Here is a 23,251-nt window from a genome sequence, read left to right on the forward strand (position 1 = left end):
AAGACCTCAAACCTAAGTTTGAAGGCCAAAACCCTAAAATAGGCAAAACGAGTTCTAGACTTAGCCAAATTCGCTCAAACGACTTGCAGACTTGATCAAATTCACCCAAACCAATTGCAAACCGAGGAAACCGAAGAGATTGCCACGAAAAGACCCAACAAATCAAAACCAAAAGACCAAGAGGACCTAAAAAGTAAGGGGTCCCCATTTGCAATGGGGCGATGTGTGAAAACTTTACAATATTGTCGTGACAACATTTTTGCAACTTCCTTGCATCTTTGTACAATTTTGACGACCACTTCAACAACTTTGCAATATTGAGCAACCTAGCTTCATTGACAATATTTGACTAATTGACAACACACACACCCTTTATCTTGTCCTGACAAAACTTACCTCATCCCATACGCAAAGGTTAATGACGCCAAAGGAACCACTGCCAAGCTAAGCAAACTAACAAAACGACCAACCTAAAAAGAAAAAAGTGGGGGGTCCTCATTTGCAATGGGGCGATCTGTGAAAACATCACAACAACTTGTAGTAAGAACTTCTCTACTTTGGCATGACTACAAAGTAGTAAGCAGCAGAATCTGTCTGTGGCCATTATCTCTCAATGTTATTTTTCTTTCCATGGCTTAAATATTAGCATATCCTTTTCTCTAAGAAAATATGCATGATTTAATACATTTATGTTTTAGAGATAGGTTGCTTGTCAAAAAATAAAATTTGTTTAATGGGTTTTAAAGAACTAATATTGCCTTCAACAAATCTGCTCAAATTGAGAAATGTTCCCTTAGGTTTATTTTTATACCTTTTGGTGGCTTTCATAATATATTGTAGAAGTCAAAACAGCGGACCAGCTGCTTGGATATTTGAGGCTATAGTAATTTCAATTCAATTGATAAATTTAGATGGCAAGTTACATAGTTACAATATGTTTTTCATGGTGTGTTTGGTTAGGTTTAATTGGTTGTTTTGTTCTTTAATTTGGTGAGCAGGTACCCCATTGGTTGACCTATGATTTTCCTCCAACAGTAAAAGAAAAAATTGACCGGTTGTGGGGAGGAGACTGGAAAGGTCAAGCTCAGAAATGGTGCGCTTTCAACTTGTTGCTCTGTGTACCTTATAAGTTGCACTACATTTTTCAAATATTTCATTGCTTTCTGATATGCCCATGTAATATCTTGTGCAATTATCAAGTAATGTGAGCATGACAAAATGAAGAGCTCAAAAAGTGTAAAATTTATTAACCAGACTGAATATATTCTAGGGAATACAAAGGCAGTTTTTTCGCTGAATTCAAGAAAAATGAAAAGTTTTAATGACTAGCAGTATAAGGGGGTAAGTATATCAGAAGTTCTACTTTCAACTGTAGTTTTTTTACTCGACACGGTGGGGATTAGAAATGACATTTCGAGAAAAACTTGGAACCTACCAAAATTGAAATACATAAGTCAATAGCGCATGGAATACTTTAAAACTTTAATTAACTATTTGTAAAACATGAAATAAAATAAAATTTGTGGTCACCTCTAACCTTACAAGAAAATAGGAAAAGTGTGACCAATGTGTCAAAACAAAAAAAATATTTTGATCGATTACTTAAAAACAAATTGCAAAGTTTATTTTTCACAAATAACTCAAATTACTTGAGTTATTCTGTAATTGATGAATAGCTTATCAATTAATCATTAATTGGGGAATAATTTGTGATTTATCATCAGGTTATTGAATAAAAGAATCTTCTTATATGTATAGCTGTCATTTTTTTCCTTACCCTTTTACAAATATTTCATCTTTATTTGTTTTCCATGTAGATGTTCATTTAAGGTTGACAATTTCTCCTCAACTTGATCCTTCTCTTTTAAAATGTTTTTGAAGGATTGAACATTCCATTCCTTTATCTTTTTCTTTATATGGTTGAGCCTTTTGCAGAAGATATAATTGATGGTACTGCTAGATAATGGAATCTCCACCCACCACTTTTCTATCAATCCAATGAGATTGAGACTGCACAACCACATCCTTTTGAATTTAAAATAGCTTATGGATGGTCGATCAAAAGAATTGATGTTCAATAGAATAGGTGAAATATTCCCCTTAATTTTTTTAAATTTTTCCTGTTACAGCACCACAAGCACCCGTTAGGATTAGTAAATGAAAATCAGAAACACTGTTGAAAGTAACCTTTCCACTTTCTGATCACCAAGATCCCAATGTGGGAAGGTGAGAGCATACAGTGCTAAGGGGATCGTTAGATCAATGATCTGCTGGAAATTACAATGCAAAGTACAAAACTGGGCAACAAGCCAGCCCATTCTGCTTATCTAGCGAGTGATAGAACTTCCACAGCAGTTTGGCGGTGCAACCAACCAATTACAGGGAATTGAAAAATAGCAACAATCACTCGACCACTTATCTAGTGGGAGGACTGAAAATGGAATTGCAATCTACTCAACCGCTTATTCAGCGAGAGGACAATGTTACAATAATAAAGAAAGACAACAAACCAGCCTCTTCCACTTATTCAGTGGGTCCTGAGCAACAATCCAGAAATAGATAGCTGTTAGTACTACTAATCATCTTTACAATGCTTAATACGGATTTTCTGATTATGAGATATCACTGTCCAAAGATAGGCGGCAAAGCCACCCTCTTCCACTTATGCAGTGGGACTAAGAGTAATCAAGAAACTTGCTGTTAGTACTACTAACCAATATTACAAAATAAATAAGAATGGTAAATCAAGTGCTAATAACAAGTCCAACAGCTGCAAATACTAAGATATTCACTCCCAACCAACATAGACCAACCACAACAAGAATGCACTCCACACTAACAACTTCACACTCTGAAAATGCAAACCACATGCTGGAAAAACGCAGACCAGCAACCTAAAAACTCACCAAAAAGCTCACAACTTTGCCCACACTCGACATAATGACCCCAAAACAGTTGCAAATGAAAGATATGAGATAGGCGATTAAGCTAGACCCAACAAACTGCATCAAATACCCCCAAATGAATTCTTGCACGCATTCCCAGACAGCCCAGCATGGTACGGCTAGGGCAGAAGTACGACTTGCATTTAAAAAATGAATACATCAAATTAAGCTCTACCAACTTACAAGAATGATCGCCTGGGACATAGGAAGAGAATGAGCCACTACTCAGAATGAGCTGACACTCGAACAAAGAGTTATGAACAAAAACATGCTACAGCCACACCAAAACCAGCAACTTGAAAATCCACACACAACACTCCAAATCAGAAAACTTGAACACACACACTAGCAATGAATCCATCCATTCTTCTGAGTGAAGAACAGTCCCCAAACTCAACTAGTCGCTATCTTTCAAGCGAGAAGCTAAGCAAATAGTCTAGGAGGTAAGCATCCCTCGAAGCATTCCAAAAACATTTCAACAGTACTTCGTTATAAAATTCTTGGATACTCAAAATGAGAGCCCGAGGCCTTTATTTATAATCTTCTATCCAAATCGAACTTCCTTTCCCTCCAATATGGGATTAAACACTGACATTCAAATTTCTTTTAATTTGCCTTTCATTTCATTTCATTCCATCTCCTTTCCAAATCGCCCAAGTGCATAGATGAGTCACTTTATTAAAATTGCCAATAATATAATAAGTGAGCGCTCAACATAAACTTAGGGAAATGACTTTTAAATGTTTTATTTAGCAACAATGTATTTCTCCCTTGAGCAAATATCAAATATACTGTAAAGTCATATTCCCTTTTAATGAAAAACACCTCCATGGGCGTCCAAACTTACACCTAATCAACCCCCTTTATGTCATACACCATTTACACCTAGGCCAAGGGAAAATAATAAAGTATTAAAAAAAATACTTTAATTGTCATATATCGAATACTGCTTAAAATAATCTGAAGGCTGGAATCTTGAAAACTGCACTGCCTGCCATAACTTTTGAACTGGAACACAGCAATTTGCCAAAAATGGCACTGCCAAAAATAGTGTTTACTATAAATAACACACTGCTAAAAATAGTAAGTGTTTCCAAAGTGATTTTTTACCACATTCTGAGCAGTCATCGCAACTTACTAAAAATAGTAAATCCGGAAAAAGTCTTCAGATTCATTTGCATGTTACACTATCACGAAGCTCTCTGAAAACCCATAAAACCCTAGAGAAATAAGTTGCTCTCGCCTCCACTTACTAAAAATAGTAAGTTTGCCAAACTTTGTTGCTTGTTATGCATGTACCATCATTGCGAAGCTTTCCAAAAACCCAAAAGGAAACCAAAACCCAAACTAACAAACTCCAACATGCAGGCCACCAAAAATGCCGAAACATCCTCCTAGAAAATAGGAAACCCTAATTCTTTCTTTGATTGACCAACGGGTCTCAGAATTGGCCAACAGACCCCAAAACAAACTAGAGCGGAAAAGGGGACATTACAACATGGAAGTGATCGGACAACAAAATAGGTAGAATGCTTGACTTTAGGCCAATCTCCTCATCAAACCACTTCATTGTGCAAAGACAACGATCTAATCTTTTTACTATATTTGTAAAGCCAACCCTTTTATTGGTCCTCGTGGAGGACCCATTCCTTGGGGGGAGGTCACAGAGATTGTTCCTATCCACAAATTCCCTAAAATCAATCATGGTTACACTCTCCGATCTGAAACCGTTGCTTTTTCTGATAAATTTATAATGGCGTTGAAGTCGCCCCCCAAAATTATTTTGAAATCGGCAAGGACCAATCTCTCCCCACAACATATGCTTGTCTTTTGTCTTGGTTGGCCCATAAACATTGGATAGAAAGATTACCATATTAGACAATAAAAGATGGACCTTACCCGCAATCCAGAATTGATATATCTCAATGTCACAGATCTACACCTTGGAGTGATCCCACAACATCCCCAAACCACTCGTAGACCCAATGGGCTCGCTGAAAGCCCCTTGCCACATCCTGCAATGCCACGAAATTTTTTTTTTTTTATGATAAAGTTTGATTATATTATAGTAGCACTCAAAAAATATACAAATATAAAGTGGCTTTTCCATAGTTCATATCAGAATTTCTATTTGCCTTATTTGCCTTTCACCTACCACAACAAAATGACTACTCAACAGGCAATCAAAAAACCATCAACCCTCCAAAAAATGCATACCATATTGACTGTATACAAGCATCGACTATCTACATATCAACATATCAAGAGTTTTAACAAAAATTTACAGAGCTTCTCAAACCAGACAATTAATCATTGTTTTCCTTATTTGCAGTTGAGACCCAGAAATCCCCCTTGCTAAATTTCAAATGTTTACTTTTTGGCTGTTGTCCTCATTCATCCTCCGCTCATTTGTCCGCTTCCCTACCTTGAATGTATTCCTTTAGGAATCGAAATCCAATTTGATCTTTTGCTCATCGATCTTCTGTGTCTGGCTTCATGATCCAGATACAGAATGGTCTCGGTGGAGGAGAGAACTTGGCCACATGAACCCATTCCCCTCCATTAGCAATGAATCCCTCTCCCGGCTTTATGATAGTGATAAATGCACTGAGGCCAAGGCACCATTCACTCTTCACGCAGGCCTCCATAATCCACCATGCATTGTCCTTACTACCCAGCTCCAAACACCATTGGAGCAATATTTATACTCCGTTGTCATGAATTCTTCCCCCAACAGCATCCTCACCACTTGATAGAACATGTGGTCGTCATACTTAAAGACATTTTTCATATGATTATCCAAGATTTCTCCCATAAAGGAGATCTGACACTTCCTCGACCTGACGCTAAAATTTGCCTCCATTCTACACCTTGCTATCCCTTTGTAGGCAACACTCCATGGGATTGAAAATGGTGGTGACAATTTATTTACTATCGCTAGATAAAACATTCTACATGCTTTAACACACTCAAAACTCTAACTCACATTAATGATTTGGACTTTATTTCGTTGGCCAATGATGATCATGCTTGAACTCCTCCACTGTCACCCCTCAAAAATCTTCCCAAGCAAAATCATGATTACTATCCTTAAATGTCACCGCCCATTTTGAAATAGCATCTGCCACTTCATTGCCTCCATGCAAAGTGTGGGTAATTGTAATGTCCCCATCCTTTTCACATCTTGTCAACCAAGTATCTTCAATTTTGTGTAGTCTCCAGGAGAGACAAAATTGTAAAAATGTATCAAAAGATCATACATGAGGAAGCCCAAAATATTATTTGTTGAATAGCAATGCTGATCGTTGGTTAGTAACCAATTGACTAAGGCACATACGATGAAAGAAGGAAGCCTCTTGATAAGTATTGCCTTACAGATACCAATTTGTATTAAGCAGTTAGACATACGTAGCACTCCAAGTATCCTTCTTTGAAAGGCAACTTAAACACATAGGGTCGACAAATAGAATCCGATCGACCAAATACTATCGATGCACATTCTCTAATGACTAACGAATCAAGTTTAGTTTAAAGGTACAATTGATCAATGGATACCATGCAGCGATAGAAACAGAGCCAGTGATTCACTAATGATCGATAATTCATTATTATGACACAAAGAGCACAATTGATATCGGATGATAATTCCAAATATTCATAAATCTATATGATGTGGAGCTTATCAAGGAGACTACAAGAATATTTCAACAAAGGGGACTTGAGCTAAGCAGTTGTAATAGAACACTTCCAAGAGACTAGTGACCCGTATAACATAATAGCAAGAAATGCAATGTATACAAAAAGGAAGCAATACACAGTATGTAGTAATTACTCATATGGTGTCAACATATTGATACGATAATAGTGAAAACCACAGATTGACTAAGTCTGAAGAAGTTGTCAGATACAAATAAACACCATAGTCACGGAAGAGGATAAATTATTAATACTTCATAAAGAAGTCTATATATCATATATGTTTTACGGGATGTACTTGAGGTCAATGTCTCCAAATGCGATGGCTAACCATAGTGAATACACAAGTTGTAATCACAGAAATCAGCCAAAGGGAAGCGGGCTATGTGACACATCAGCAATTACCTTTATGAAGAAAATAATGTGTCAGTTGAGAAGGAAATGCAATTAGAGTCGATAAGGAGAGGTAATATGAAAGAATATCGACTATGAATGCAAACAGTAGTCAGTGACTTATTTAATATTGATGAAGACAAGATCAATATCCTATGAAAAGAGTGATGTGAACCATCTCATTGCCAACGAACAGCATACAAGGAAAAGGTGCGCTTAAAGAAACTGATTGCAATCATCATAATCGTTAACCACATAAGGGTGCCATTAGGTTAAGATTTTTGTGTTATGAAGAGGAGTGGTTTGGAAGGGATATGTCTCTTCGGTATCCACAAGTTGCAAACCCCTCATCAAGTAAGATATAAGAAGGCAGTCAAACTCTCTCAATCAGGCAGGAATTTGGAAAAACTTTATCTCTTATCTATCTAGTTTTGGATCGACTCTTTTAGAGCAATTGCCGAAGGCATAATATTGGTTGCATGAAGAACAAATTGCCAATCAGAGAGGGCACCAGTTTTGCATGAATTCATAGTCATATCTGAAACAGCATTATCATCTATTGTTGCAAGCACATGAGTAAACATCAGGAACAGCAATGTATCACCACAGAGTGATACTAATATCAACATCTGCATATCTTGTTGATTATATCAGACATAGCAGCAGAGATATCAAAGATCATTGCACAATTCTATCACCATATTTGAAGGAGCAATCGAATCTAGTTGCAGATTAGAAAATCAAAAGCAGCATATTTCATAAAGTCAGATCAGAAATAGCATCCTATCCAATCAGCATCCCTCAATAATATTGGTGAAAGGAAAAATTTATAGAGATCTCATTCACTTAGCATTTACATATTGCATCAATTAGGAAGAGCAAGTGATATTGAAAGTGTAAATATATCTATATAATTGTATTTGTGCTATTGATTATATAATTCATAATCTCAATCTGATATTATAATCTATAGTAAGTACAAGGATTTGAAGTAATTGTCTCATAATAGCAAATTGTCAAAAACGGGACATTACAGTAATTTCATAAAATTTAAAATTTTCGATTTTGGACATTATTAATTTTAATCCATTTGAGCCTCCACACCTGAGACTGACCATTCATAATTGCATTTATGATGATTTGGGAGTCTCCCTCAAGGTGGAGATTTGATATTGAAAGCTTGTTGGCTAAGTTTACTGGTAGAAATGCTGTTTGAGCCTCTGTCTTGTTGTTGGTCCCATTTTTTAATCTCTGAGCTCCTATTGCCACAATAATACCCTTCAAATCACGAGCTACAGCCCCCACCCCCGATGGACCTGGATTTCCTTAGAAGCCCCATCAAAATTGACTTTAATCCACCCCTCTCAGTATGATCCATTCTGTTTTTTTATCTTTTTCACCAGATGGATGAGCCCATGAATGCCCATTAACGGGCATTATTTATTTAATTATTATCATCATTATTTATCATTATTTAATATCTATTTATTATATAATTGATTAATTAATCAATACTTAATAATTATTTAGAATATTAATTAAAAGTTTTTATAGTCCTTGAAGGAAGGGTCGTGATATTTATCTTACACTATCATTTTTCAATATTTCATTGGATAGATTCTTGGACTTCCAAGTGACATCCCGGATGTCTTGGATGTCTCAAGGACTTGGAGGTGGCATCGTCTTTTTTAAGACTGGATAGCCTACTCTGTTTGGTGTATAAAAAATATTTTTTTGCAGGGAAACAATGTTAAAAGAAAGAGGATGTTATTGCAAATTCAGCATATTGTATTTACTTTTTAAAATTACAGCTTCTTTTTGTTTAAATTATTTTAATAGCCCTTCCGTTTCTTCCCAAAGCTATGAATTTTTTTTGATTGTCCCCATGTTCCTTTGCCTTGGATAATCAGAGAAACATTGGTCTTTTTATTGCACGGGCCTACATAATCATGTAAAAACTATGCCATAGAAACGAGAAAAATGTTCCCATCTCCACATCTAGTGTTTTCTAGTGATTCATATTTCCATTTCCATATTCCATATGCAATAATTCTACCTATATTCATTTACTCAAGTACCTAATTTGAATGGCGACACCTTGTACCAATTACTATACTTCCACCTCTTGACTATGGTATGGGAGGCATCGCACTATCTAGAGTAGAATACTTGTAGCCAAATTCAAAGGGTATCTATTTTGGCAAAATTCACTTGGGCTCAAAATAAACTGAAATTTAGCTTATCTCTTTCAAGATTTGCAGGTAGATTCTTAGCCACCAATTGTGGATCGGCCTTATTATGTAATTGTTCCCATCCATACCAAATTTAATCTTCTTGGTTCTCTTCTTTTGCCTTGTGGGTGGGGAAAATGGCTATAACCAACTTAGGAAATTTGTATTCTGATAGTGATGCCTAACGGCATCCTAACCACCAGCAAAAGGGATACCCAAAAAGTTGGAACATTTTTCCATGATGAGTTCAATTTCAATTACACTGGGCCAGCCAGTCACAAATTTTTTGTAGCGTCAAGTATTTTGCCACTAAATGTTGGAACCTGAAGCTAGACAAAAATAATTTGAACATTTGATCACCTTACATAGTGAGGACTCTTCTTCCAAAAATATTAAGCAAGAATTGTCAGCAAAGTTTTCTTAGCTGATTGCCTTGGCAGGTTACCAGGTAGAGTGGTATATTTGACAAGTTCCCTAGAAGTGTAGTTTGCAAGGAGAGAACCAAACCTTAAGAAGCAAACACATAAAGGGAAGGTGCAAGAGGATAGCCTTGTCTGATAGGCCTAAAACGCCAAACATTTTAAATTGATTCCCAGTGACAGAAATGCAAGCAGAGGCATACTGAAAAAGCATATGTATAGACTTGACAAAGTTAGGATCCAAGCCAAGGACCTAAAACATAGCTAGAATGAGCAGCCAAAATGAAGCATAGGTAGAGACAAAGCCCCATGTATTGATGGTGAATTTTGGCAGACATTTTTTATTTTTGCTTTGATGATAAGAAGACCAATTCTTTAGGTCAACTTATTGATTTAGGCAACATAAAATTCATTCCAAGGTCTGGATACCTGAGGCTTATTACCAATTAGAGGTCGACAACTCTTTTGAATGCCTCTCATCCTGCTTGAGGTACTTGCTACCTTTGATTATGGGGCTTGAATTGACAAGGTTTCTTTGAAGATGGTTTATCTTGTGCAACATAAATGGGCTCACACATCCTCATAGAAGGCCTTGTTTATCAAAATTGACTTTGAGATAGATGCAATTTTAAAATAAATATACAAGGAAGACTGGGTAAGTTCCTTGACTCTAATATGATGTATAAGGAGCCAGAATGGTTTGCTCTGAGAAATAAAGGGAACACCACTCACAAGGGTGGATGTATGCCATTGTTGAATGATCGTGAGAATTCCATATCGAATATTAATAGACAATATCATACATTCAAACTCCTTTGCATGTTATAGTGGTGATTCAAGGATTGTTACTATCTTCATACCTCGTCAAGTCATTATACTCTTTGCTGTTATAGTTATTTAAAATAAATTATATTTTTCATAACTTTAAGTAATTCCATTCTTTTATGCCTAAATGAATCTTTTGCCTCATGAGCAACAAGTTCCATTATAATAAAATTGGAAGAGAATCATAGTATTCAGTGGTGGTGTGACAGCGAGTGCTATTCTACAGTTTGATTCTTTGATCTTTTGAGATTGTGCTGCTTGGCTTGGCTTCATAAGTTACTATTGAGTTGAAAGATTTAGGATTGATTCCTGTCATGAAGACAATATCTTAATTATAATGATTGCTTGAGGTGTTGCATTATTGGATGACCATTTAATCAGATCATGTCTTGACTTCAACCAAATAGCCTACAGTTCCTTGTCAATTCTCAAATGTGGGAGCAAATACACATATGATAAAAACAGTTGTAGTAACACCCTTGAAGAAGTGACAAGGAAATCTTGCTTGTATACCATGTAAGCTGTAATAGACTTGTATATATCAGTGGCAGTAACACCCTTGAACAGGTGAGAAGGAATCTTGCTTGTATACCATGTAATCTGTAATAGACTTGGATATATCAAAATGCAATTCCTCAACAAATATTTGCATTTAGTTACTAGTTGGTTCAGTGAAGTATGCTCTAATGAAACCGATTTGGATAAGGTGGAAAATTAATGTTTGTTACAACTTACAGCTTTTGATTGCCATCTACATCCTTGATTCAATTTGCAATGTGTATATACTTAAATATGTTTCTATATTGCTACTATCAAATATGAATTCCAAGTGGAAAATTAATGTTTGTTACAACTTACAGCTTTTGATTGCCATCTACATCCTTAATTCAATTTGCAGTTTGTATATACTTAAATATGTTTCTATATTGCTGCTATCAAAATATGAATTTCAATCCACAAAATTAATGGTCCAACAAAGAAGTACACTAAAGTTACATGTGATTGCTTCTTCTTCTAGTCGTAAAAAGAACTATTTTTAATGCTTGCTTAAGTGCTAAATTTTGTAAAGTAGTCTTATGGAATGACATTAAACTAGTAAAAAATTGAAACAAATGTAGAATGACAGCATTGACACCGAGAAAACTTGAGGAGAAGGGCTGTGCTTCCTTTCTCCACTATCATCATGCAAGATTTACAAGCCAGTTACTCAGTTAACCCTCCAAGTACACAATGAGACTTTTGTAGCACTGCGACAATGCTCCACGAGCTTACCTTGCTTGGAAAAATTTCTCAAACACCATGATGCACTAATTCACCTAGTTGTTAAATCATTCAGTGACATTGAAATGGTACAGATTTAGCTCTTGATTGCTATGCATGACCTCGAGGCTATATTTATACTTAACGAAACGAGCAATTCTGTTGCATAAAGATTCGAAACGACAATTTCCTTAAAAAGGACGAAAGAGGAAACGTTTCAGCTTCCATTATGGGATTCAAAGTTTTGTATAGGGAATTTCAACTTGTGCTGAATCTGTCTACGTACCCTATGCTAAATGTACCCATATTCTTTGTACACGCCCAATATGTCTGCATCTTCAAGACATTCCTTAATTAACATGTTGAAGATGTCATTATAAATGGTTTGCTCATACTCTGTTGGCCTTAGGGCATCTGGTTCATCCTTTATCCCTTTTGCCTATGTATTGCCTCTAATCATCTACGACAATGTCTGTTTGTCCAGTGCTGTGTTGTTTGGTGAGTGGAAACATGTTGTGAAGCACTTCACTAGTCATTAAAAACTATGGAGATATTTAAATTATCTCAAACAATTCAATTATTACACAAAATTCATAACCTAATTCAAATAATGGTTTACCCTTTCAATTATGGTACTATTGACGTGTTTTTTATACACAGCCAAACACGGAATAAAATACCTAAAGGGTACCTTATCCTCTCTTGAGTAAAGCCTCCGAATGCTGAAGATGTCGCAAAAAGGATCAATCGGGATGACTTCAAGGTTCTTTACTATAGGATCTCTACTTGTGGACAAGCACCAGTGGTATGATGTGATTTGCTGGAATCACAAGGGGACTTACATTTGATGATTGAACGTCTGATCTGCTTTGAATATTGCTGGAACACAGGCTCTTACTAGCTTTGAAAAAAAAAGGAAAAAAGATGAGGGTGAGGAAAGGATCTAATTTTAATACTAAGAATGTAGGAGCAATGAATGATCTTTGATGAAATTCTAACTAAGTCTTGTTTTGACATCGCAGGACCATCTCCACAAGGCTAGTGCGATCTTCGAAGGAAAGCTTTATGATGTTCAAATCATCACTGCAGGCATAGACACCATCAGGCTGATGCATATCAATGAAGAAGCGATAATTGAAATTAGGCTTAAGCTGAACGATTCCAGTTGACTACGCAAGGCAAGTCTGCAATCAACAAACTGCTAGTAGTATGGATATACGAATTTCACCATCAATCAAGCACATTTCTTCCATTCATCTAATCATCTACCATCTAGGATTGAAGATTCAACAAGAAACCATGCATATTGCAAGAAACGACACACTTCACCATTACTTCAATGAAAATGGAGTTTGTTTACAATCAATGGCAACAATTTCTTGCCTTGTCCTCCTATTCTACTCTAATTGTTATTCTATCAACTGACTACTCACTCTCTAACTACTCTCTAACTGCTTCCAACTGCCTTTACAAAATGAAGAGTCGGGGCTTATATAGTGTCCTTAATACAATTCAATGGCTGAGATCAATTTGAGATCAATGGCCAAGATTCAACAATGAAAACCCTAATTAGGGTTTGTTACAACCATTACATAACATTTAATGTTTGACCAATGATAAAATTACATTTTAAGGACACATGTCTTCTCTGGAAAATTCGACCAATGGATAGCTGGGGTAGGTACATCGAAGTTTGTGCCACCTTCCATGAGTTAGGTACATTGAATCTGGACATGCGGAGGTAGAACAATCCGACTGGATGAGTGATGACTAGGATGCCACCTCGCCTGACACTTGGTTGATGCTAATTTGATTTTGCTGAGAAGCTAGCTTTAATTAACTCTTCTGAAACTATCTGCTTCTTCAACGAACCCTTGCTCTAACTCCTTTTGTCTTTGATGTGCAGGATGATTGATGTACCTCGCCTTGGAATGCTGGATTAGAAGAGGTCGCCCTTGATGATGTTAGTCCGAAGAAGGCCGTCCTTGTCGATGCTTGACTGGAGGAGGTCGTCCTTATCCTTGCTTGATCGTCCTTGATGAGAACCTGCCGACTTGTAGATCCTCCGGGCTTTGGAGTCGCCATCTTGATACCTACACAACATTTCAAAATTAGTAATATATCTTGAAGTCTAAAAATTAAACTTAAAAGGAAGATTCAAGATTTTAATTAGGAAACTTCATGATAAATCTTGAGTTATCATTTCCTAATTAACCATGTAATACTTAGATTTTTCCAAAAAATGTCTAAAAAATCAAACCTTGAACAAGGGTGTCAAGATGATTTCGCCATACCTCTTGAGTTTTAAACTCTAAGAAATGATGTAAAAAAATAGATTTCGCTAGGCAAAGTGTAGATCAAAGCCTTCTCTTGAACAAATTGCGCCTCCTCTGGCTTGGAAAAGAACAAACTCCACTAGCCTATTCAAAAATCTGGAAATAATCCTCCAATCTAGCAAGAAATTCGCCTCTCCAATAGCCTTCAAAATGAATTTCACCCTCCTTAGTCTCCACACTTAGTAGAAATTTGCTCCACTCCAGCTAGATTTCGCACCTTCAATTAGCTCTCCAAATTCGCACTTGAAAGGATGATTGAATGATTTGAATTGTGAAAAAAAAAACACCTCCAATATATAGAGCGCTCACCTTCCACTTACCCATGAGGCCGACCTAGCAAATAAAAGGTGAAATAATAAATAAAACCTCAAAAGGAGTAGGCCGACTTGTCAAATAAAGGCAAAATAATGCCTTGTGTGCTCAACTTTTAATTTTTTTAATTCCAAAATTAATTTTAGATGCCTTCACAATAAAAGTTCGATTTTTAAAGGCCTAAAATCAATTTATTAAATGTCAAAATGTCTTTATTTAATGCCAATTTAATTTTAATTTTTTCAAATGCCCCAAAGTTAGCAAATTTTGGTGAATTTCAAGGAATGTCAACATTCAATTAATACAAAAAATGAAGGATATTACCAATTTCGCCCCGGACCCTTGGTGAAGGCCAGGAGCGATTTTTCAATCTAGACCTTGCATACCTCCTTTTTTCCGCCCAAAACCTCATCTAGACATTTAAATGGCATTTTTAATTGGAGTTTTGAGTTTAATTCCACTTGATATTTAGGAGGAAAGTGTATTTATTCCTTTTTCGCCCTGGACCCTCAGAGAGGGACAGGAGCGATTTTTCACTTTTGCTCTCAATCCTTCATCCTTTATTTGTCAACTCTCCTTGTGGGATAAGCGATGATCTCTTTCACTTGTTCCATACACGTTTAATTTGCCTTTTGCAAGGCAAAATGGTTGCTCCAAAGATTTTCGCCCTGGACCTCCAGGTTTTGAAGTCAAATCTTTGTTCACCATGCTTTAGAAGACCTTTTCCATCCTTGCACAACCTTGCCTTAGCGTAATCTTGGAGGGAAGTTATTGTTTTTGTAAAAATCGCCCTGGTCCTTCAGTGAGGGACAGGAGCGCTTTTGAGTCCTTTGTACAAATTCTTGATCGCTTCAATCTTCAAATTACTCTAAGGTGTAGAACATCATTCTCCACTCCCTTTTGAGTCTTGGAAACAAAAATATCATCTTGAAATGTAAGGTAAATGGGCATACTTGGAAATTTCGCCCTGGACCCTTGGTGAGGGACAGGAGCGAATTTGCAAATTGTCATCAAAATTTGTAATCCTTGCATCTCAATTCCACCTCAAGGCATTTTAAACATTGCTTCAAACTTGTGTCATGGCTTAGATTTGTCCAAACTTGGAAAGAAAGGCTGGATATTAGGTTTTTCGCCCTGGTCCCTCAGAGAGGGATAGGAGCGAATTTGCAAATTCAAGTTTATCTGTCCTTTGTTAGCCCTCCAAATTATCTTCAACGGGCAAAACACGCCTTCTTCCATTCATTTCAATCACAAAACTTGCTTCGTCCTTGCAAGAAAATTGCACTTTTTAGAAAATCACTCTGGACCTTCAGCAAGGGACAGGAGTGCCTTTTGTTTTTTGGGTTGATTTCCTCCTTTGTGGACCACTCAAATTATATTCAATGGACAAAACATGCTTTCCTTGATCTCTTCCAATCATAAAATCACTTTGATCTTACAAAAATAGTGCAAATTTGAAAATCAAGCTCCGGTCCTTCAGTGAGGGACAGGAGCGAACTTTGCCCTCTAGGTCAAAATGCTTCACCTATCATCATGAAATGTCTTGGCTAGGGAAGATTTCATCTTGTTACACGCCATGAATAAGAGTTCCAGTCCAAAGAAGGTCTAAAAATGTGTATATGAAGAATTTCGCCCTGGACCTCCAGTGAAGGATAGGAGCGAAATTACCCTTCTAGGCAAAACTCCATCATTTCATTGTCTTTAATCAAGTCTGGATGCATTTATCACGTTCATTTCGTCTTCCACCATGCCTTTGATGTCTCAATTTGACCAAACAAGGTCAAGAATGACTCCAATAAGCTTTTTCGCCCTGGACCCTTGGTGAGGGATAGGAGCGATTCGCCTTGGACCTCCTGAGAGGGTCAGGAGCGAAATTCGCTCTGGATCCTCAGTGAAGGACAGGAGCGAAATTTGACTTTTTGAACTCTCTATCAGGATAATTTTTATGGAATATAACATTTAAGTATAAGAAAGAAGAAAATCTTTCTTCTTTCTTATACTTTAAGTTATATTCCATATATACTTTCAAGATGTTTGAGAGTGGTTTCAGACCTCTAGGAGCTATATTGCAAAATCTAGTTTTTGGAGGATTTTCAGTTTTCAGACTTAGTCAAATTTCAGGATCAGGGCATTCCAGACTTAGCCAAATTTCAGGATCAGGACATCACTCAAGCAGGACCTGCTATCCTATTGATCTCCCCGACAGCACTCAAAAATGCAAAGGCCAACTGACAAAACCCTAAAAAACCTAAAGAACAAACCCTAAAAAGCAAAAAAGTAGGGGTCCCCATTTGCAATGGGGGCGATGTGTGAAAACGTCACAACAGGTACCAACGGTTTAATTTATTTTAGTGCTAATCTCTTTGAAGTATAAAATTACTAGTGGTAGCAACTGCTATTCAAAAAGAAAGAACAGTCTTGATATTGGATTTTATTGCTACTTAGTTTCATTTTGGTGGAGAATTCTTGTCTTCCGGTTTCTAATACTCTTAGATATTTTCAGGTTTCTTCTAAAATTTACTGGAGATGAAAAAGAGATTAACCTAGCAGGTGACGGGACTGAAGCAGCTGAATTTTCAGAGTGGACATGGATGCCACCACAGCAAGTTATCGAACAGGTAAAGCTATAATCATATTTTTAATATATTCTTACCAAGAATAATATGTGAGATTTTTGTTTCATCTAAACACATACTAACATCATTGAGATATTTGATCAGGCTGTGGATTTCAAGAGACCCGTCTATGAGCAGGTTTTTAGGTTCTTTGCTCCTCATTTAGGTACAGGATCAACCGTTATATGAGAATATAAGAATTTCATAAGATCCTTCTCACAAGTTGTTTTCATTGCACAAGATAAGATGTGTGGATGATGGTTCTTATGATATTATATTAGTGTGCAAAATGATAATATTGTCAAACTGAACAAATATGGAATATATGTCCATAATTTTTTTCTTTTACAGGGAAAAGTTCCTCTTTAATGTATGCCTATATAGGAGAACTTCTTAAAATTTAGTATGTTATTATTTGAGATAGCATAATCCCTAACAGGAAACACTATTCAATAACATTTTGGACTGAGCAAGGCCCATAATCAGTTCTCGTGACTTGAAGATGTACTAGGAGTATTCAAATTTGAAATTTCAAAATAATTAATTTTGATGTGTATAATTAGGTCAATGATTAAGAAAATTTAAACTTGTGATTCTCTTTCATAATTGATGGCATAGATAGGGGTATAAAAGCACACCATATTGAAGGGAAATAAATCTTTTTAGTTTTTTTTTTGTGTTGAAAAGTATTTGTTCAAATCATCATCCATAACCAATGCTAAGAATATTTTTAGTGAGAAATTTTGTGAACCTTTCTTCTACCAAATTTTTCTGACATACGATTTTGATCTTCTCAAGCTTGATATGCATGCAAGTATAACATAGTTTGAATCCTCTGTACAATAGTATGCTTGCAGTCTAATTATCAATCAAACCATTGATTTTGATGTGCATATGAACACCGACCATTTCATTAAGGCATTGTGAAATTTGTATATCTTCTATGATTCTTAGATTTGTGGGTAAAAAAATGACAAATTTTCCCTTTGATTGCATATGCCATCTTTTATAATTAATTCTAATTTGTTCCTTCATGTAAGACAATATTTTACGTACAAAACAAAATGAGTTTGAATGGAAGTTCATAAAACTAGTTTGAACTGATTATCTTGCTTGATCCCTTTGTAGAGTTGCAGAGTTGTGATCCCTTCCTTTCTCATCACACTCTCTTCTCCCATTCCCCCTCTTCATTTTTTTTTTCTTCTTTTTTGGGCGGTGAAATCCCTAAATTTTCTCCTAGAATGCCAAGGATTCTTGTGGAGTTAATTTCCACTCCACTAAGAATTAATGTCTAACCAAGTGAGTACACACTACGGTGTAGTGTGATGGAGTTTTAACTTCGCCTCATGTTTTAAACGCAGATATCTCCACTTTGTGGAGTTTAGTTCCACAATATTTTGAATTTGAAAAACAATCAATTCAAAATCTCTAATGTAAATTATATAGTTATGTATATATACATAATTTTCATTATATAAGTATTATCCATGCATACAATTTACAAAAGATACTCTACCAATTCATTAGCAAGATTAACGATGAAAATGCAAGATAAGAGATGGACACCAATACACTCAAATGGTAGTGTAACGATAAATCGAAGGATAATTATGATGACATCTAAGTGACGACCTAAGACGAGGATCTAGAGACTTACGACCCAAAGAAATTTTTCAACAACACATACATATAACTACCTACCTACATGCGATGTTCGTGTGTGCATTCCTGGGACATGATATTCTACCAAATTTATGCGATCTGTTGTACTTTTTCCGGAGATACTCCTTTTTTGGGAGGGGGAATCAGTTGTTCCGCATCCCCCTTATTTGCTGACAATATAGTTAGTTTGTCAATCATAATATCATGTAAACATTCAATTAAACAAAAATCGTAATAGTAATATATTATCCACATTTAAAGATCATATCAATTGCATCCAACATAATCAAATTTGGTATTCATATTCTGCATATCATGTATAAAACAAAATAATCATATCATAAATGTCTTTGAATCACATAAGAAATATTACCACCATAGGAGAGATAAAGACAGATTATGGAGCTCTCATAAGATGATAGATCTTGCAATGTTAAGTGATGTTTGAAGAAGAATGCAGAATGTGATCCTTGGATGTTGAATATCATTCCTCTCTTATGGAAGAAAGTGAATTGTAGAACATAAAACTTTGAATGATGCACAAAGTCCAAAGATAACGATGAAATCTTTGAAATCTACTCAAATGCTTCATGTGAAGGTTGATGTGAAACATGATCCAAAGATGTAGATGTGGTGACAGCAACATTGATGTGGCTATCATCAATAGTGCATGCCAACTTTGTGAAGGAGATTCACTAAACAAATTTGATATGCTTTTCAAGTAATCGTCCCAGTCAATTGTACCAAAAACACAAAGATGAATATTTCGCTATCTTGAATCACTAGAAACCAAAGATGTATGAACACACGATCTCGAAGGAGGTGGAGTATAGTATTAGTACAATGTGTAGAAACTAACGAGGATGATAGAAATCCAATGTTTAAATAATCAAATTGTATCTCCCTTTGTATGATGAAAGTATTAGTGTCATTTACTCAAACTATTATCGAAGTCAACATAAACAAAGGAAGAAAATTAATACAATTTGGAATCGTGATCAACATGTCTTATAGTAATAATGTCTCTACTATGCAAATATCAGGTGATCACTATATTAGGTGTGTACTCAACTTTTTTCCTTATGCCACTGTGTGTGAGCTGATAATCGGAAAGACGATTATTAGATAAGGAATATAAAGTACATTATTGAATCTTCCTTCACCAACAATAGATCCTTTTTTCATTTGTTGATATATAGATGTTATTTGCCATTAGAATTGATGGGAATGAACAAAGCTTAAATGTAGAAAATAGTTCCTTGGATATAGCCATGTGGTGTTATGCTTTGAAATCAAGAAGCGGCTTGTGTCATGTGGTGTTTGTAGAAGTAAAGAGTGTTATACCCGTTTTCTTATGTTTGTCTAAATTTATAGATGATGTGGATGGAGAAGAGGAAGAACCGTTTATCCTTGATGTAGGAAACTAAATTTTATTTTGTTGAAAAAGATTCTTTTACTCATCAATATCATATTTATAGTATTGAAATTCTTCATGCCCATGTTTCTTGCAATAACTACAAGTGGGCCCATATAATTTCCCCTTTTTGATGAGGGGGATGAATCAAATGGATTCTCTAATTTTTTGTCCTTAGCTTAATCCTTGTTTTGTTTCCTTACCTTAGATCTTGTAGCCTTTTGTTATGTTGCAACCATAACTTGTGGTTTTGAAGACTTCAAAGTACCCAATTGAATTAGTTTGTCTTGTTCCTTTGTGAGAGAAGCAAAAAAAATTACAAGTGCATGCATATAGAAGCATGCACCAAAAACACTTTTTGTTGCATGAAAAGTAGAAACAAAAACTAAATAGTGAAGACCTAACTTGGATAAGACACTAAAAAACAATTGTTCATCTTCCTTTTAAACTCCACATTGTTTGAGTTAAAACATGATCAAATACAATTTGATGAAGAAATCTTGTATTGTGTTGAAGTCTTGTGGATTTATATATATTAGTTCATTTTCCAATTGATGCTCTCATTACATCTTGTTTGCTAAACATATTGTCTAATACTATTTATACACCATTAGGTGTTATGACGGATTCAAGGTGGAAGAGTACATCTAGAGAAATAAACATATACAATGTTCCATAGGCTTCATCATTGTGATTATACAATTTGCACTTTTCTATAGCCATTGCAAGTTCAAGTTCTAAACCCCTTGTGATCCTATATAATCCTAATTTCTTGGGATGAATCTCCATTTTATGTTTCCATTGATAATAATTAAATGGATTGGATTTAGGATTAGGTCCACTATTAATTGGATAGGGTTATTAAGCATGATATGATCTTAAGCATGGCTTTCTACATTAAGACAAATAAATTTCTGAAATTTGCAAATAAATTTAAAATTTTCACGTTGTAAATGTCCAAGCCTTGTATCTAATCCTTTGATTGGTTTATTGGATAGAGATTGATATTCACAATCTTTGTTATTGAACCTATTTATTTCCCAACATTTGCAAATGGATTAAATGGATTAGGATTTTTCTCCCAAAAATTCCAATAGGATTAAATGGATTAGGATCTAAGCATGGTTTTCTACATTAAGGCAAATAAATTTCAAATTTTCATGTTGTAAATGTCCAAGCCTTGTATCTAATCCTTTGATCGGTTTATTAAATAGAGATTGATATTCACAATCTTTGTTATTGAACCTATTTATTTCCCAACCCTACCAAGGAACCCTTGAGGATATGAGCTAAAAGACAAAATAATACATGGAATTTTTTTTTCAAACATTTGAGTTAAACATATGCAATACATAAAATAACATTAGCCGAAACCTCAAACTTACGACAACTTGTTGACATGCAACAATGCAAAAACACCAAGAAAGACGGGGACATAATAGACAAATCTCCCCTAGACACTAGGCACCTAAGACACATATAAGGAGAGGGTGTAGAGAGAGTCAATCACCTCCAAAACACCCTAAACTCCTTTCATAATCCAAAACACAACAAGAACCACAAATTAGACTACTTGAACGCTTTACAACACTCTACAAGACACTTTCGAAGTAAACCAAATAAGCCCAGATTGATTCAAATCCACTACAATGTGAGGGGATAACAACAACCTCCAAGACACCACTAAGTTCATTTTAAGCACCAATTGAAGTGTTCTTATTCACATTTCCAAAATGCCACATTGAGCATAATGAAAGAAAGCATACCAAGTCGTGTCTGATACCAACACCAGCACATGTAAACTATTCTAATCCATTTCTATATCATTTGATTACTTCAATCTCCATAAAGAGTGTCCAATACATAATTACATTGTTGTTGCAATGCTTTGAATCAATATACATGAGTTACATTTTCTTGAAAAGAAGAATGTGAAAGCATGAGAGAGAGAGAGAGAGAGTGCCTTTGGTGTTGATCCTCAAATCCAAGTCCACTAGTAAACAACGGTGGTTTGCAATGTCACTCGACCATGTGGAACCCTTAGGTCCACCCTACCATTCTCGTTGAGATAGTCACACGGCCCAAGCACTCATACATGAATACACGTGGGTAGTTAGGATTACACGCATGCCATACATGGAGCATACACAACATGCAATATCATACAATTTCATCAACAATAAAGGGAGTGCAATATCCATCTATCCACATCGGGGATCTACTCATATCTACAATAGGCCTTAGATGCTAGAGTGCTAAGTATAGGGAGTGTCATTATGTGTGCTCAAAGGGATGGCACCACATGGAATCGAACATCCTCTAACATTGACGAGAATGTGTAGTCATACACAATCTGGTGCTACATGAGCAAGCATTTCTCTCCAGGAGAAGAATCGACGCTCCATGTGTGGGCATGTCTTCCCAAGACATCCTTGGCCTATATGAGTGCTCAAGGCATGCAAGGAGCACCAATTATCTTATTAATTTTTTACCCTAATTTTTTATTTAGTTATCATTTGATTAAGGGACTTCTCACACCGTGATTGCCAACAAGCCACTTCGGGTTGGAGACACATTGGGAGTCACTCCCTAGACCTACTCTAGTACCTAAACCTATGGTTCATCTCTTTCTACATGAACAAAGAATCAAAATGAAACTCAATGCAATATAATGTAATCCCACTATTCACATTTTATACACAAATGCTCAGTTGACCATATCCATCTGAAAAATGGATCCAATTCGAACCAAGAACGAAAACTCATATGTATTTTCCATTATCTCCTATCATAATATCAACTCAAAATCGCCAAATTCCACTTTTGATTCATAATATAAAAATTCCCAAAACCAGGGATAAGGTATTTCCATCATGAATGGACCTTCAAGCACACCCAAATATCAAAGTGCAAATATCAAAAATCCAAGAATACCCTTTTGGAACACATGAGCCCAACAACACAATTCCACAATCAAATTCACATTTGGGTCATTCAATAAAAAAATGGACAACATAACATTTCTTAAGACATGGTTTTCAATTTTTGTTCAAATATAATTGTTGAATTAATAAAAGGTTTTGGTTTCAACTAAAAAAGTGTTCTAAATCATACTATAAATCAAATGTAACCATTAGAAGCAA

The 23,251-nt window shown here is 35.7% G+C and overlaps 1 protein-coding gene across 1 annotated transcript in view; it reads left to right on the forward strand.

Annotated features, from left to right (window-relative positions):
• Window positions 1-17,620, forward strand: part of LOC131065113 (nudix hydrolase 25) — a 66,350-nt gene extending 48,730 nt beyond the window's left edge. The window contains exons 4-6 of the mRNA XM_057999526.2: window positions 999-1,093; window positions 16,921-17,035; window positions 17,138-17,620. Of these exons, the coding sequence (XP_057855509.1) occupies window positions 999-1,093; window positions 16,921-17,035; window positions 17,138-17,221 (294 nt within the window). The 3' untranslated portion in view covers window positions 17,222-17,620. The remainder of the gene's footprint in view (window positions 1-998; window positions 1,094-16,920; window positions 17,036-17,137) is intronic.
• Window positions 17,621-23,251: the final 5,631 nt, after the last annotated feature.

The sequence above is a fragment of the Cryptomeria japonica genome, chromosome 11 (genome assembly GCF_030272615.1).
Source record: "Cryptomeria japonica chromosome 11, Sugi_1.0, whole genome shotgun sequence".
NCBI classification, from domain to species: domain Eukaryota; kingdom Viridiplantae; phylum Streptophyta; class Pinopsida; order Cupressales; family Cupressaceae; genus Cryptomeria; species Cryptomeria japonica.